Source organism: Trichosurus vulpecula, chromosome 3, assembly GCF_011100635.1.
Source record: "Trichosurus vulpecula isolate mTriVul1 chromosome 3, mTriVul1.pri, whole genome shotgun sequence".
Lineage (NCBI taxonomy): Eukaryota > Metazoa > Chordata > Mammalia > Diprotodontia > Phalangeridae > Trichosurus > Trichosurus vulpecula.
In genome coordinates, this window is record NC_050575.1 from 16,732,563 (window position 1) to 16,746,719 (window position 14,157).

At 37.4% G+C, this 14,157-nt stretch overlaps 1 protein-coding gene across 2 annotated transcripts in view; it reads left to right on the forward strand.

The window, feature by feature from the left end:
* Positions 1-14,157, forward strand: part of TECPR2 (tectonin beta-propeller repeat containing 2) — a 147,498-nt gene that overhangs the window by 59,493 nt on the left and 73,848 nt on the right. For both annotated transcript variants that reach the window (XM_036750605.1, XM_036750606.1), the window contains exons 11-15: positions 2,157-2,330; positions 5,276-5,456; positions 6,202-6,343; positions 8,396-8,636; positions 9,321-9,410. In XM_036750605.1, the coding sequence (XP_036606500.1) occupies positions 2,157-2,330; positions 5,276-5,456; positions 6,202-6,343; positions 8,396-8,636; positions 9,321-9,410 (828 nt within the window). The remainder of the gene's footprint in view (positions 1-2,156; positions 2,331-5,275; positions 5,457-6,201; positions 6,344-8,395; positions 8,637-9,320; positions 9,411-14,157) is intronic.

The window sequence follows — 14,157 nt, forward strand, 5'->3', positions numbered from 1 at the left end:
TAAATGAGGGGAACTCTTGGAATATAATATTACAAAATTCAAAAGACATAGGCTTACAACCAAAAATCATTTACTCTGAAAAGTGGGGTATTATCCTACAGGGGAAAAAATAGGAAGATTTTCAGGCATTCCTGATGAAAAGATTCCAACTGAGCAGAAACTTTGAACTGCAAACACAAGATTCAGATGAAACCTAGACAGGTAAACTTATTTGAAAAATTAGGATGGGCTATATGATGTGCTAACATTCTAATACAGGGAGGAATAACAAATATCCCTTCAGAACCTTAACATCTTCAAAGGACGTTAAGGAAGTTGAATAAGACCAATAGAACACCTGGAAGGAGGTTCGTTTTGTTCTGAAGGTTTTAAGAGAGGAAAGAAAAAGGAGTGTAAAAGAAATATACTGGTGTAAAAAGCAGGAAGAAAAGACTGGAGCTTACTATTTTTCATAATTGGGGTATATGAGAAATAAAATGAACCTCTTATCTGACGTGAACAAAAGAGGGTCAAACACACACACACACTCACAAATCCATCAGATGCCTCAAGGAATGAGTGGAAGATGAGGGAGAGGAGAGTATTAATAAGAAAGATAATACTGGGGAGGGAATAGTTACAAAATGAACTTCAGCTTTGGAGGGTAAATCTGGAAGGGGAGAAATTAAAAGAAAAAAAATAGAAAAGATAAGAACCAGTGTTCAGCTTCTGGGCAAGGGGAAGAGAAGAGGAAGATCAACGAAAGGGAAGCTGATTAGTTTAGTTATATACAACTGATTTGGTTTACCTTCCTTCTTTTTCATCATCTTCCTCTTTGTAAAAGGCAATGAATTGCTAAGAAAGAAAGTAGCATAATAGGTTATGAAGGAAGAAAATAAAAATTAGCAATCATAACAGTGAATGTGAGGGGGGTGAACTCCAATATCTAAAATATATGGAAAGTTTACTCGAACATATAAGAACAACATTGCCCAGTATAGTCAAAGAATATGAAGTCAGTTCTCAAAAAATGAAACTTGAGCTGTCAATAGTCAGATGAAAATATGCTCCAAATAACAAAAATAAGAGAAATATAAGTTAAAACAATTCTTAGGTTCTACCTTACCCCATCAGATTGGCAAGGATGACTAAAAAGGAAAATGACAAGGCACAGGCACACTAATACATTGATGGTGGAACTGTAAATTTGTTCTTCCAGTGGAAATAATTTTGGAATTGTTCCCCCAAAAGTCATTGAATAATGTATACATTTTGCTTCAGAAATACTTGTACTAGGCTTATACTCCAAAGAGAGCAAAGAGAAAGGGAAAGAACCTAGATATACAGAAATATAACAGTACTTTTTGTCATAGCGAAGAGTTATAAAGCTGGGAAATTCTGAACAAATTATGGTATATTTAAAAATTCCTAAAGAGATGATTTCGGATCATCCGAGTAAGATTTATATGAACTAATGTGGACCAAAGTGAAAACAATTTATACAATGATTATAACATTGTAAAGAAAAGCAACTTTCAAAGACTTAAGAAATCTCCTCAAAGCAATGACCAAACATGACTCCATGGAGCTCGTTACTTTTCTCTAGATAACTGAGAGGTGGTGGACTCAAGGTGCAGAAAGAGACATTTCTGGATGAATCCAATGTGTGGATTTAATTTCCTTGACTGTTTATCACAGGGTTCTTTAAAAATTTTTTTTAATTGAGGGTTGTGAGGAATGGGGAGCAGCGTTAGGGGATAGCAATAGAAATACTGAAAAAAAGAAAGAAAAAAAGAGGACCATTGGACTTTTAAAAAAAATTCCCAGAACAGAAGGAAGCATAGACAAGCAGAACAGCTTTGAAAATATTTTTTTAAATAAAATAAGTTACATAGGGTAGAGATTTTGGGTTTCATATACAATCCTTTGGTTCTGCTTCATATACGGAAATGCTCATTTTTTGTTAACATTCAGAATTTTAAAAATAATTCCTATAGTACTTTACTTATACTACTCGTGGCACTAGCTGATGCTTCCTTATGTTGTGTCTGTTTGGATACCATCTTACTAGATTTGTAAGCTCCTTGAAGATGGCGTCTCATATCCATTCTTGTATCTCTCACAAGATGTTTCATACAGTAGATGCTGAATACATATTTATTAATGATTTTTTATAGGTGCGCTTCTCTGGAAGATTGAACAGAAATCTAACAAAGCATTTGCCTGTGGGAAAGTAACTATCAAAGGAAAGCGGCACTGGTACGAGGCGCTGCCACAAGCTGTATTTGTAGCTTTAAGTGATGACGCTGCTTGGATTATTAGGACTAATGGAGATTTGTACTTACAAACAGGTAATTAACTTTGGCATTGAATCATCTTTGTGCTACACCTTCACTTATTAATAGCACTCTTAGATTAAAACAAAATGTTGATGGCTATAGGAGCATACATAGCTCTTCAGCTAAGATTTTAGAGGATCAATTTTAGTCATGATGCTTTTAAGTTTTCTTTTTGTGATATATAGATAGCTTAATCTATTGATACTTATTCCATCTCCATGCCTGAAACATATTTCTTCCTCAGTTTTAGAGGAAATCTTGGGTACTATCTAGAGCAACTGTCTTGAGGAAACTGAGGCCCAGAGCAGTTAAGTAATTTCCCCAGGTACCATAGATTTACATAGGACCAGGATTTGAACCCAGGTCCTCTGGCTCCAAATCCAGGATGCTTTCTACTAGACCATGCTGCCCGTCAAATCTTCATTTTCTTGAAGTCCAGTTCAGGTGCCACCTGTCCCTCGAAGCCTTCCCTTTCTCTCTTCTACTCAGGTGAAAGTCATTTTGACCTGCTCAGATTTTCTTAGTATATTTTATATGAATTCCATCTTTGCCTCTATCACATCCTACTTCACACTATGCTTTTATGTGTACATGTTATATTCTTCCTACCTTACCCCTTGTAATTTTGTAAGCCTCTTTAATGAAGGAATTATTTTGTTTTTGGTCTTTGTATCACTAGCACCTAGCACAGTTTCATATTCACAGTGTTTGTTCAACTGAGTTGAATTTACAAATTGTTTAGGTTAATTTAAAGTGTTTCTTCTTAAACAAATCCAATGCAAATCATTTAGACTGCCTTGCCAAATCTAAAAAGAGACAATTGAAGTGAAATTAATAATAGAATAATTTTTCCCCTTCCTAGGGCTTACATTGAGCATACTAAATGTTCCATTTCATGTCCAGAAAACCCAGAAGGAAATTATTTCTAATAAGTAACATTTCACCTGGTCCTGGGAAACCATTAACGTTTGGAAAGCATGGAAGGGGGTTTGTTTATTAAGCATAAACAGTAATGAGATTCATATATGTACTCTTAGCAATAACTAAAGTATCATTCTACAATTGCAACTTTATTTGTCAGTCTCTGGGATGAATTATGGGAAGGAGCATCACTTGGCCTGCCCTGATGACATCTGACTAAATTGCTGAGCCTATGGGAATAATTTAATCACTTGAATTTTCAACAAATAATAGTTGATTCCAAATTTGTACCTGATGAGGAAGACTTCATTCTTGGCATTAGAAATGAGTCATTGTAGAGAACATCTAGATCAGGTAACAGCAGCTTTTCAAAAAGATAGCATGCTAAGGTTCTGACCTCTGTTTTTCTGACATAAGATTGTTGGGATCAAGGTATTGATAACTGAATAGGATTCCTTAATAGAATAGGCAGCTTAGCTAGAGCCAGAATTGTCCTTAAGTATAAATAAGAGTCAGAAGAACTTGTATGGTATAAATTAAATGGTGCCAGAAAAGACTTCCAATCACTCTAAAAAATGTTACCTATCTCACTTAGTAGCTATCTTTACTTTGTCATGCTTCTGGAAATTACATTAATTTTGAATTAATTTGGTCAGTCAAGTAGTTATTAAGTGCCCACTATGTGTCAGGCACTTCTAAATTCTAGAGATATAAAGAAAGGCAAAAACAGTCTCTACTTTCAAGTAACTCAGAGTCTAATGGGGAAAACAACATGTAAACAGCTATATACAAACAGCACCTAGACATAGAAATTGAAGATTATTTCAGGAGAAAGGCAATAGCATTAAGGGTGATTAGGAAAGGCTTCTTTCAGAAGGTAGGATTTTAGCCAAGACTGGAAGGAAGCTAGAGAAGAAGCCAGGAGGTAGAGGTGAAGAAGAAGAGCATTTGAGCCATGGGAGGGAGCCAGAGAAAATGCCTGGAGTGAGTAGACGGAGTGTCTTGTTAGAGGAGCAGCAAGGAAGGATAATGTCAAATGTAAATATTCCTAGTTTGGCTTTCAGTCTTTGACAACTTAGTATAAATTAGTGAGACTTTTTTTTCATATAGCATAAAGAACACTGGGTTTGGTTTTTGGGAGGTTTGAATCCTTGCTCTGCTACTTACCTATATGACATGAGGCAAGCATCTTAACTTCTCTGGCCCTTAGTTTTTACATACATAAAATGAAGGAAAAGAAGGTTCTAGAGCTTGGGTATGGAAGAGTGTGCAGCTTGGCAACATCAACATGGTGATTGCCTGGGAAGCAAGTTCAAGTAACCGGGCATAGTAATGGTCTGAAGCCAGAGGGTATACGATTTTTAGTATTACAAAGTTCTGCAAGCTACCCAGGAAAGCCTCAGATGAATCCATTAATACCTTCCTTATGATTGGGAGGTAGCACAACGTAGTGGAAAAAGAACTAAACGAGGAGTCAGACTGGGATTTAAGTTCCAATTTTGCTATGTAATTTATTAGCTTTGTGACTTTGAACAAGTCACCTAAATTCTTGGAACTTACAGTACATTAGAAGAGATGTTTGTTATGCCGTACTGTGTTGTGCCAGTGGAAGGCTTTGTGGAGGAGGTAGCATCTGAGTTAAGTCTTCAAGAATGTGTTAGAATATCAGCTGATGAAATTGTGGGCCATATTTGGGGAAAAGTGAATAATTCAGTTTGACTAAAGCATAGAGTAAGTGATGAGATGTAGGATAAGAAAAGTCCAGGAAGACATACTGCAGCCTCCATTATGGGTGTCAGAATAAGGAATCTAATAGACCATGGAAGATTGTGAAGACTTCTGGGCAAAGGAGGGACCAGATCAGAGGGCCATAGTAGTGTGAGAGGGATTTGAGGAGGAGAGCGTCTAGAGTATTGAAGTGGCCCAGGAGAGACATCATAAGGACCTGAACTAACTAGCATGGCAGCTATAGGTATAAATGAGGAATCTAAAATACAGTGATCCTTTGGGACTTTCTATCTTTGTCTTACTTAAAGGTTTGAGCGTGGATCGTCCTTGCGCCAGAGCTGTGAAGATTGACTGCCCATATCCTTTGTCTCAGATCACATCTCGAAACAATGTGGTGTGGGCTTTAACTGAACAAAGGGCACTTTTGTACCGAGAGGGAGTGAGCAGCTTCTGTCCTGAAGGAGAACAGTGGAAATGTGACATTATAAGGTAATAAGACATTGGGGAAGAAATCCTTGGAAAAATTAGATTGTGTACTCATAAAATCCAGGGTATTGAAGCTACTTTCTGTCTGAGATGCTGTATAATAAGCTTTGATGGAAAGAAATTCTTTATTCAGAATCTGACTTCTCTTTATTCCCAAAGATTTCTTTTTCCACATTTAGGAAAATTGAGTGGAATCCACATTAGCCTAGTACCAGATTTTCAATTTTCATCTAATTCTTTTAAAATTAGCCTTTATATTTGACACTTAATTGACATCCACAATATTTCTTATTGTTTCTACCAAATAAAGTTGCTGGTTATGAAAGTGCTCACAGTTCTAAGAAAAAATAGACAAAGATGTTGTTTTGAACATCCCTAGAGTACCGAATTGCCTTTTTTTTTCTGAGTTGTTATAATGTGGTACAAAAGAGTAAGAACTTAGGGAGCCTTTGCTGCTTTTCAATCAAGTCACCATCCTTCCTCTCGCTCCCTTTTTGTATAGTGGAGTCAAACTTTGGTTCCCCCTCATGTCATAGAGGTTCTCAGAGCCATGTGTTCTGCTGCATGATGGTAGAGTACACATCCCCAAACCCCTCCCTTCCTTGGAGGTTGATTGTTAGGTCCTTGAGGATAGGATTATGCCGTGGTCATTTTATTCATTGGACATTTAATTATTGAATGGCAAATACTGGAAGTTTGAATATGTAATCTAGTTATTTGCTTTTTTCTTCGATTTTAATGCCTGCAGTGAAAGGCAAGCTTTGGAACCTGTGTGTATAACTCTTGGACATCAACAAACCATATGGGCTTTGGACATCCATGGAAATCTATGGTTCAGAACTGGTGTTGTTTCCAAGAAACCTCAAGGAGATGATGACCATTGGTGGCAAGTAGGCATTCAGCTATCAATAAGGGCCACTATCCATCGATAGGTAGTCTCAGGAGATCTCAAGATCTCTCTCTCTCTCTCTCTCTCTCTCTCTTTCTTTCTGTGTCTCTCTTCTCTGTCTCTCTGTCTTTCTGTCTCTCTCTTTCTTCTGCACATTAAAAGCATCATAGGAGTTTCATCATTGGAAAGATAGCTTGGAAATCCTACTTTAAATAAAGCAGGCTTTATTTTTCCTAATTAGAAATGTGCTAGTGTGTGTAATACTACTAATAAGAAACCTAGCAGCAGCAAGCAGGACATATAGTTAATGATGTTTATATCTGTGGAAATGTATTAAGGGAAAGAATAGTAGATGTATATATAGTTCTAAACCACAATTAAAGTTCATGTGTCTTTACTTACTTAAAAGATTTGTTTGAAAATTTATTAAGTGAAGGCAATTTCAGGGAAGAAATAATTTTTTTTTCTAAATGTTCCCAAAAATTGATATATTTTGAGTATGTAACAGGATGATGCATCTTAAAACAATCTTTTCATATGGCTATGCCAGTGATTTCTTGTGTGTCCTAACCCTAGGATGAGTTACAGTTTACCCCCAAAGGAAATTGTATCACTTTCCCTTCTTTCCTACCTCCACACAGACATATGCTTTGGTAGCTTTCATTGTTGTAATTTCATTCCCAGTCACCAATGATCTACTGTAAAAGTTAATAAGGCATGACAATGAAAATGAAGTTTTAGAGTATGTCATATTTTGAGGTTCAAGTTTTTTCAATATTACCTCAGAGTTGTATTTACACAGGCAGTCATACTGCTTATTTTTTAAGTGGTTGTGGGTCCTTTATATGAGCAAAGCCCTTTTTGGGCCTCAGTTTCCTCATTTGTCAGATAAGGAGGGTCGGACAAGGTGACCCTTATAGTTTCCCCCAACTCTAAATGTATGACATTGAGAATGTGGGAAAAGAAGTCATGTTTGGTTTTTAATAAAGGTTAGTTTTCTTTTGCTTAATCAGAAAAATAAAGGTTTTTCTGTTGTCTGTGTTTTATAATTTAAATAAAAACATTTGTGGGCAAAACATTTTGGAGTATCAAGAGTGTCCACTATATAATATTATCTGCTTGTATATTTTACCAAACACTCATTTTTTACTGATTAAGGTGTGCAACCTCAATGACTCTGTATAATTTGTTATCTTATAGTCAAATCTCACTAGAAGTGACCAATTTGAAAAGAGTTTTTACTAAATGCTACAGTGAGTCTCTTCACTTTCATTTTTGACTAGGATACCAGATACCTTACAGCCAAACTTGTTCTTCAAATTTATTATTCTGTCTTCCACTTCCATGCCTTTTCACAGTCTTTCCCCTTCATGAATGGAGCGTACTCCTTCCTTACCTCTTCTACCTCTAGAAGGAATTCGTAGCTTCTTCCAAAGTTCATTTCATGTGTCCTTTCTGATCCCCCTAGTTTTTAGTACTTTCTTCTTCCTCACATGATTGTGAATGAACTCATCTATTTACATGTTGTTTTTTTTTCCCCTGTAGAAAGAACATCTAGTCATGGAGGGCAGGAACTGATTTTCTTTTTGTTTTTGTATTCCCACTGCCTAGCACATATTTATCTATAAAAGGTGCTTAATAAATGCTTTTTGGATTGGATTAAATAGACTAGCATAGTGACTCTCATACTCTTTGTTCTTGCATCCCACTTACACTCTTAAAAATGATTGAGGTGTGAGGCATACCTTGCCAGGAGCTTTTGTTTTATGTGTGTTGTATCTCTAGATACTCATATTCAAAATTAAACATCTTAGTATTGTTATAAGAATAGTTTTGGTTTTTCAGTCTCCCTCAAAGGGTCTCATGGACCCTTAGGAGTCTCTGGACCACACTTTGAGAACCAGGGGACTTAGGAGGTAAGCATTTGACCCAAGTCATTAAGGGAATTTGAAATAGAAATTCAGAGAGATGGATGTGAAGTAGGAACTCACCATATAACCGGCAAGCGTACAAAGGAGCTCATGGCCGTCATATTCTCTGGTGTTCTCTTTAGGTAAGCATCACAGATTATGTGGTGTTTGACCAGTGCAGCTTGTTCCAGACAATAATTCATGCCACACACACAGTGGCAACAGCTGCGCAGGCTCCTGTGGAGAAGGTGGCAGACAAACTTCGAATGGCGTTTTGGTCACAGCAGCTTCAGTGTCAGCCAAGCCTGCTTGGTGTCAATAATAGCGGCGTGTGGATCTCGTCGGGCAAGAATGAATTCCATGTAGCAAAAGGAAGTCTAGTGGGTTAGTAGATTTTTTTATCCCTGTTGTTCCTAAGAGGTAGCCCCACTCTAAAAGTAAATGCTGAAAGAGAAGTTTTAGACCTTCAGATCAGAAAGATACACGGCTTGAAGATGGTGGTTCGAGTGCAAACTGAAGAAAGAAGTCTTAAAACCTGACATTCGTTTTGTTAGAAACATCATTGTCTGGGTAGTAACTGATGAATTCCCATCAGAAATGTATTATGATATGTTATAAGGAGAGCAGCTCTAAGTGACTGTTGTTTACATGGAAAAAAACCTCACCCAAACTTCAAACTTTATAAGATCCTAATGAGGTGGAACATTGTATCTCCCTGAGAAAAAAATCCTGCCATGGTTTAAAATGGAATAATTGTAAAGGCTCTTCAGAGAGCTGTATAATTAAAATGTACATTTTCTGTGAGTGAATCGCCTACTTTGTGAATTTGTCACAGTACTGAACCAACTGTTACCTCTCTCTTCTCCCTCGCTCTCAAAAAAGATGAGTTCATATACATCTTTATGTGTATCTATCTTGACAGTATTCTCAAGCAAAACAGACGTAAAGCTTGAGATCCATTCTTCTGTGTTAGCTAGATAATCTACAGCTGACTGTGAGAGGATTTGTTTAATTAAAAGCCAGACAAGAAGAGAAAACAAAATAATTAGTTCTCTTAATTGTTTCCAGGGACATATTGGAATAATGTTGTTCCACGTGGTACAGCTTCAGCAACAAAATGGGTGTTTGTGTTGGCTTCTGCTGCTCCTACTAAAGAAGGTTGGTCAGTTTTTGTTTAGTTAAGAAATTTAATGCATAGGTCAATTATATAAATGAGTTCAAGCCAAATTTTATTATTGTTTTCTACTTGATAGTGAAGGTTGTCATCTTACGGGCATATCAGACACATACACAGATATGATAATGCAGTTTTCAAAATATTATTAGCCATTGCCATGAGCAAAATAGTACCAGCCACATGAAGCAATTTAGACTGAGTTATCCAACGGAGCTAGTGCTTGAGAAAAGATCAATTTTTCTGAGGTATGTTTATATCTAAAAGCATAGTACCTTTATCCCTAATACAGGGATAGATAGAGTTTGTGTGAAGCAGGCATCAGATGATTTTCAATGGCACACAAAAATACTCTCAGTAAAATTGAGGAGTAGGTGATTTTTGTCCTTCCCCAAGTCTTTTGTACCACTTTCTCACCTCTTGGCAGCCTCTAACATTGTTCTCTCCCCCTTTTATGACCTTTTGGGATACAGCCCTAGAAGTGGTATTGCTGGGTCAGAGGGTATGCACATTTTTATAGCCCTCTACGCATAGTTCCAAGTTGCTCTCTAGAATGGTTGGGTCAGTTTGCAACTCCACCAACAATGCAATAGTGTTCCAATTTTCCCACATCTTCTCCAGCATTTATTATTTTCCTGTTTTGACATATTAGCCAATCTGACAGGAGAGATGTGGTACCTGAGAATTGTTTTGATTTGCATTTCTCTAATAGTGATCTAGAGCATTTTTTCATTTCACTACAGATATCTTTAATTTCTTCCCCTGAAAACTGCCCGTTCATATCCTTTAACCATCTCTCAATTGGGGAATGACTTGTATTCTTATAAATTTGACTGAGTTCCCTGTATATTTTATAGATGAGACCTTTGTCAGAGATACTGGTTGTAAAAATTCTTTCCCAATTTTCTGCTTCCCTCCTAATCTTGGTTGCATTGGCTTTGTTTGTACAAAAACTTTTCAATTTAATGTAATCAAAATTATCCATGTTGCATTTCATAATGCTCTCTATCTCTTATTTAGTCATAAGTTCTTCCCTTCTCCATAAGTCTGACAGGTAAACTATTCCCTTCTTTCCCAGATTGCTTATAGTATCAGCTAAAGAGGCCTATTAAACTTAAATGGAAATGACAAAATTGTTATTTGTGTCACCTAAATTTCTTTTCGTTTTGTTTTTTGTAATTATTACATGTTTTGTTGATGGTCCTTCCTTCCTTCCTTCCCTTTCTTTTCCTCTCCTTAATTACCTACTACCTCACCCTTCTTATCCCAAATACCCCTCCCTTGAAACAAATAAGTTTATTCAAGCAAACAATTCTTCACACTAGCCATGTGTAAAAATGTACGTCTTGTTCTGTACCTCTAGTCCATCATCTTCCTGTGAAGAGGTAGCTGGCATGCTTTATCATCAGACTTCTAAAGCTGCATTGACTGAAATTGTGTAATCATTCCAAGTTATTTTCTGTTATATCACTGTGGTCTTAAAAATTGTTCTCCTGATTCTGTTCCTATCCCTCTCTATTAGTTCTTATAAGTCTTTACCTCATTTCTCTGAATATCATATTTATTATGTCTTATTGTGTATATTCAGTATTTCTTATTGTACATAGCTTTCCACTCATAAAACCATTTATTCATCTTTTTCCTAATTGATGGGGATCCACTTTGTTTCCAAATCTATGATATAATAAAAAATGCTGCTATAAATATTTTTGTACCTACGGGGCCTTTATTTCTTTGTGGTATATGCCCCCGCTCAGTTCTCAGCCCTTTTAAATCTAGCTTTCAACTCTAATACCTGAAACTGCTCTTTCTAGGACTACCAATGATCTTTTGACTGCTAACTTCTTTGGCTCTTTTGACTCTGACTCTGGCCTTATTTGACTTGACTGTTTTGTGTCATTTGACACTTATCAGTTACCTCTCTTCTTGGATAGTGTCTCCTCCCTGTCTTTTTTTTTTTTTTTTGCTATTTTTATAATTTATTTTGAAATATCATATCCAGGATTTTTTTCTTTTCTTTTTTTTTTTGATTTAATTTATTTAATATATTTAGTTTTCAGCATTGATTTTCACAAGAGTTTGAATTACAAATTTCCTCCCCATTTCTGCTCTCCCCCCCGCACTTCAAGATGGCATATATTCTGGTTGCCCTGTTCCCCAGTCAGCCCTCCCTTCTGCCACCCCGCTCCCCTCCCATCCCCTTCTCCCTTCCTTTCTTGTAGGGCAAGATAAATTTTTACGCCCCATTGCCTGTGTATCTTATTTTCTAGTTGTATGCAAAAACTTTTTTTTTTGTTTTTGAACATCTGTTTTTAAAACTTTGAGTTCCAAATTCTCTCCCCTCTTCCCTCCCCACCTACCCTCCCTAAGAAGTCAAGTTACTCAACATAGGCCACATGCGTATCATTATATATAACCCTTCCACAATACTCATGTTGTGAAAGACTAACTATATTTTGCTCCTTCCTAACCTATCCCCCTTTATCCAATTTTCTCCCTCGACCCTGTCCCTTTTCGAAAGTGTTTGTTTTTGATTACTTGATTATTTGGCCTGAGACCAGCTCATGTTTTTCTTGGAGGCTTTTGTTGTAGGCTCTTTGACTTTGTTGACTTCTTCTGACTGTATGTTTTGGTCTTCTTTGTCAACAAAGAAAGATTCCAAAGTCTGAGACTGAATCTGGGTGCGTTTTCGCTGCCTGGCCATGTTCCCAGCCAACTAACTTGACCCTTGAGTTTTTCAGCAGGGTATGACTGCTTGTAGAGTAAAGAGTCCTGTGTTCCAAGCTTGGGGAGATACGCTGTTGATTTCAGAGCTCTTACAGCCAGCTCTGCCACACCAGCACTCCTCCTTCCCCAAGAACCCCCAACCTGGACTGGACTCAGATCTTCAGCAGGCTCTTCACTCCTGCTCTGATCTGCCACTTAATTCCTCCCACCAGGTGGGCCTGGGGCCAGAAGCAACTGCAGCTGTAGTTCTATAGCTTCCCCACCTCCGCTGCCCCCGGGGCGGTGGCTGAACCGTGAACTCTATCCCACTGCCCCCAGCAGCTTTTACCACTAACCTTCTCTGTTGTCTTTGGTGTTTGTGGGTTGAGAAGTCTGGCAACTGCCACAGCTCACTGATTCAGGGCGCTAGGGCCCGCTCTGCCCGGCTCCTGGTCTGGTTGGTCCGTGCCGCCCACGCTGGGCTCTGTTCCACTCCCAGTCCGTGTGCGAAAGACCTCACCCAGCAACCATCCATGCTGTCCTGGGCTAGAGCCCTGCTTCCCTCTGCTATTTTGTGGGTTCTGCAGTTCTGGCATTGGTTCAGAGCCATTTTTTATAGGTTTTTGGAGGGACTTGGCGGGGAGCTCACACTAGTCCCTTCTTTCCAGCTGCCATCTTGGCTCCACCCCTCCATATCTCCTCCCTGTCTTTTATGACACTATTCAGTCTTACTTTTCTTTCTACCTGTCTGACCACTTCTTATCAACCTTCTCTAAAGGATCATCATTCATTTCCTACCCCCTAAGCATGAGTGGCCTCAATGCCCTGTCTTGGTACCTTTTTACTCTATACATAATCTCTTAATAGTTCTATCAATTCTTATAAATTCATTTCTTATTGTTAAATAGTTTATTAATTATCTCTTTAAAAACCTTGCCTTCACTTTCGAGTGATCCCTTTGCCCATAATAGAATCCTCCCTTGTAGCAAAGATGTACAGATAAGCAAAACAAATCAGCATGTTAGCTGTCACTGAATATGAATGGCTTATTTTGCACTTTTAGTCTGATACCTCTCTGCTGAGAAGGGGGCCTACCTTATCAGCATTCTTCTGAGCTCATGATTGGACACTTCATTGGTTAGAATTCTCAAGTCTTCTGATGTTTTGTTAATTATATTACACATATTATGATATGTTGTAATTATAATGTATATATCTTCATATTATTGTGTTCATCATGTGAGTTGTTTTTCTGGTTCTTTTTTTACTTCACGCTGCATCAGTTCATACCAATCTTTCCAAGTTTATGGAGTACTAAGACTTCTCTGTCAAGTTGCTTTGGGGTCTTCCTTTGATCAACTTTTCTAATTTTTAACCAATACCAAATGGTTTTGATCATTACTGCTTTATAAAAGTATAGTTTGAAATTTGAACAGGGATTGCTTTCTTTTGGAATTTGTATCATTAGTGCATAACACAGTGCCTTACAAATAGTAGGTGCTTAATAAGTGTTAGTAAAATTGAATTGAATCGAGCTGTAGGGTTTTGTTTATGCTAAAAGGTATAAGAAATGTAAACAAGTTTGTAGAAAATAAAATTTATTACCTAGTAGGTAAATGGCTACACATATAAACAGGAAATTCTCTAAAGAAGAAGCATGAATTGTCAAAAACTTTGTTTTCTAATAAGCAGAGAAATGCGAATCAAAGCAGCTGTTCAGATACCATCTTATGCCCATTAAGTTGGCAAAGATAGTTAAGACTAATAAAATCCGAGGCTAGTTGGACTATACAAAGACAGTATTTTTATTCCAGTTGTAGTTGGTGAAGTCTTTTTGGAAGGCAATATGCCATTTTCCACAATGAGCTACAAAAGCTGTCCATATCCTCTCAACAGTGTTAAAGATGTCAAACAAAAATAATCTTGGCTCCATTAGCTGGCATAGTAAAACCAGAAAGAACCTGTCTGTCCAGCATTTAGGAAATGACTGAACAATGTGGTATGCAAACATGATGATATCATTGC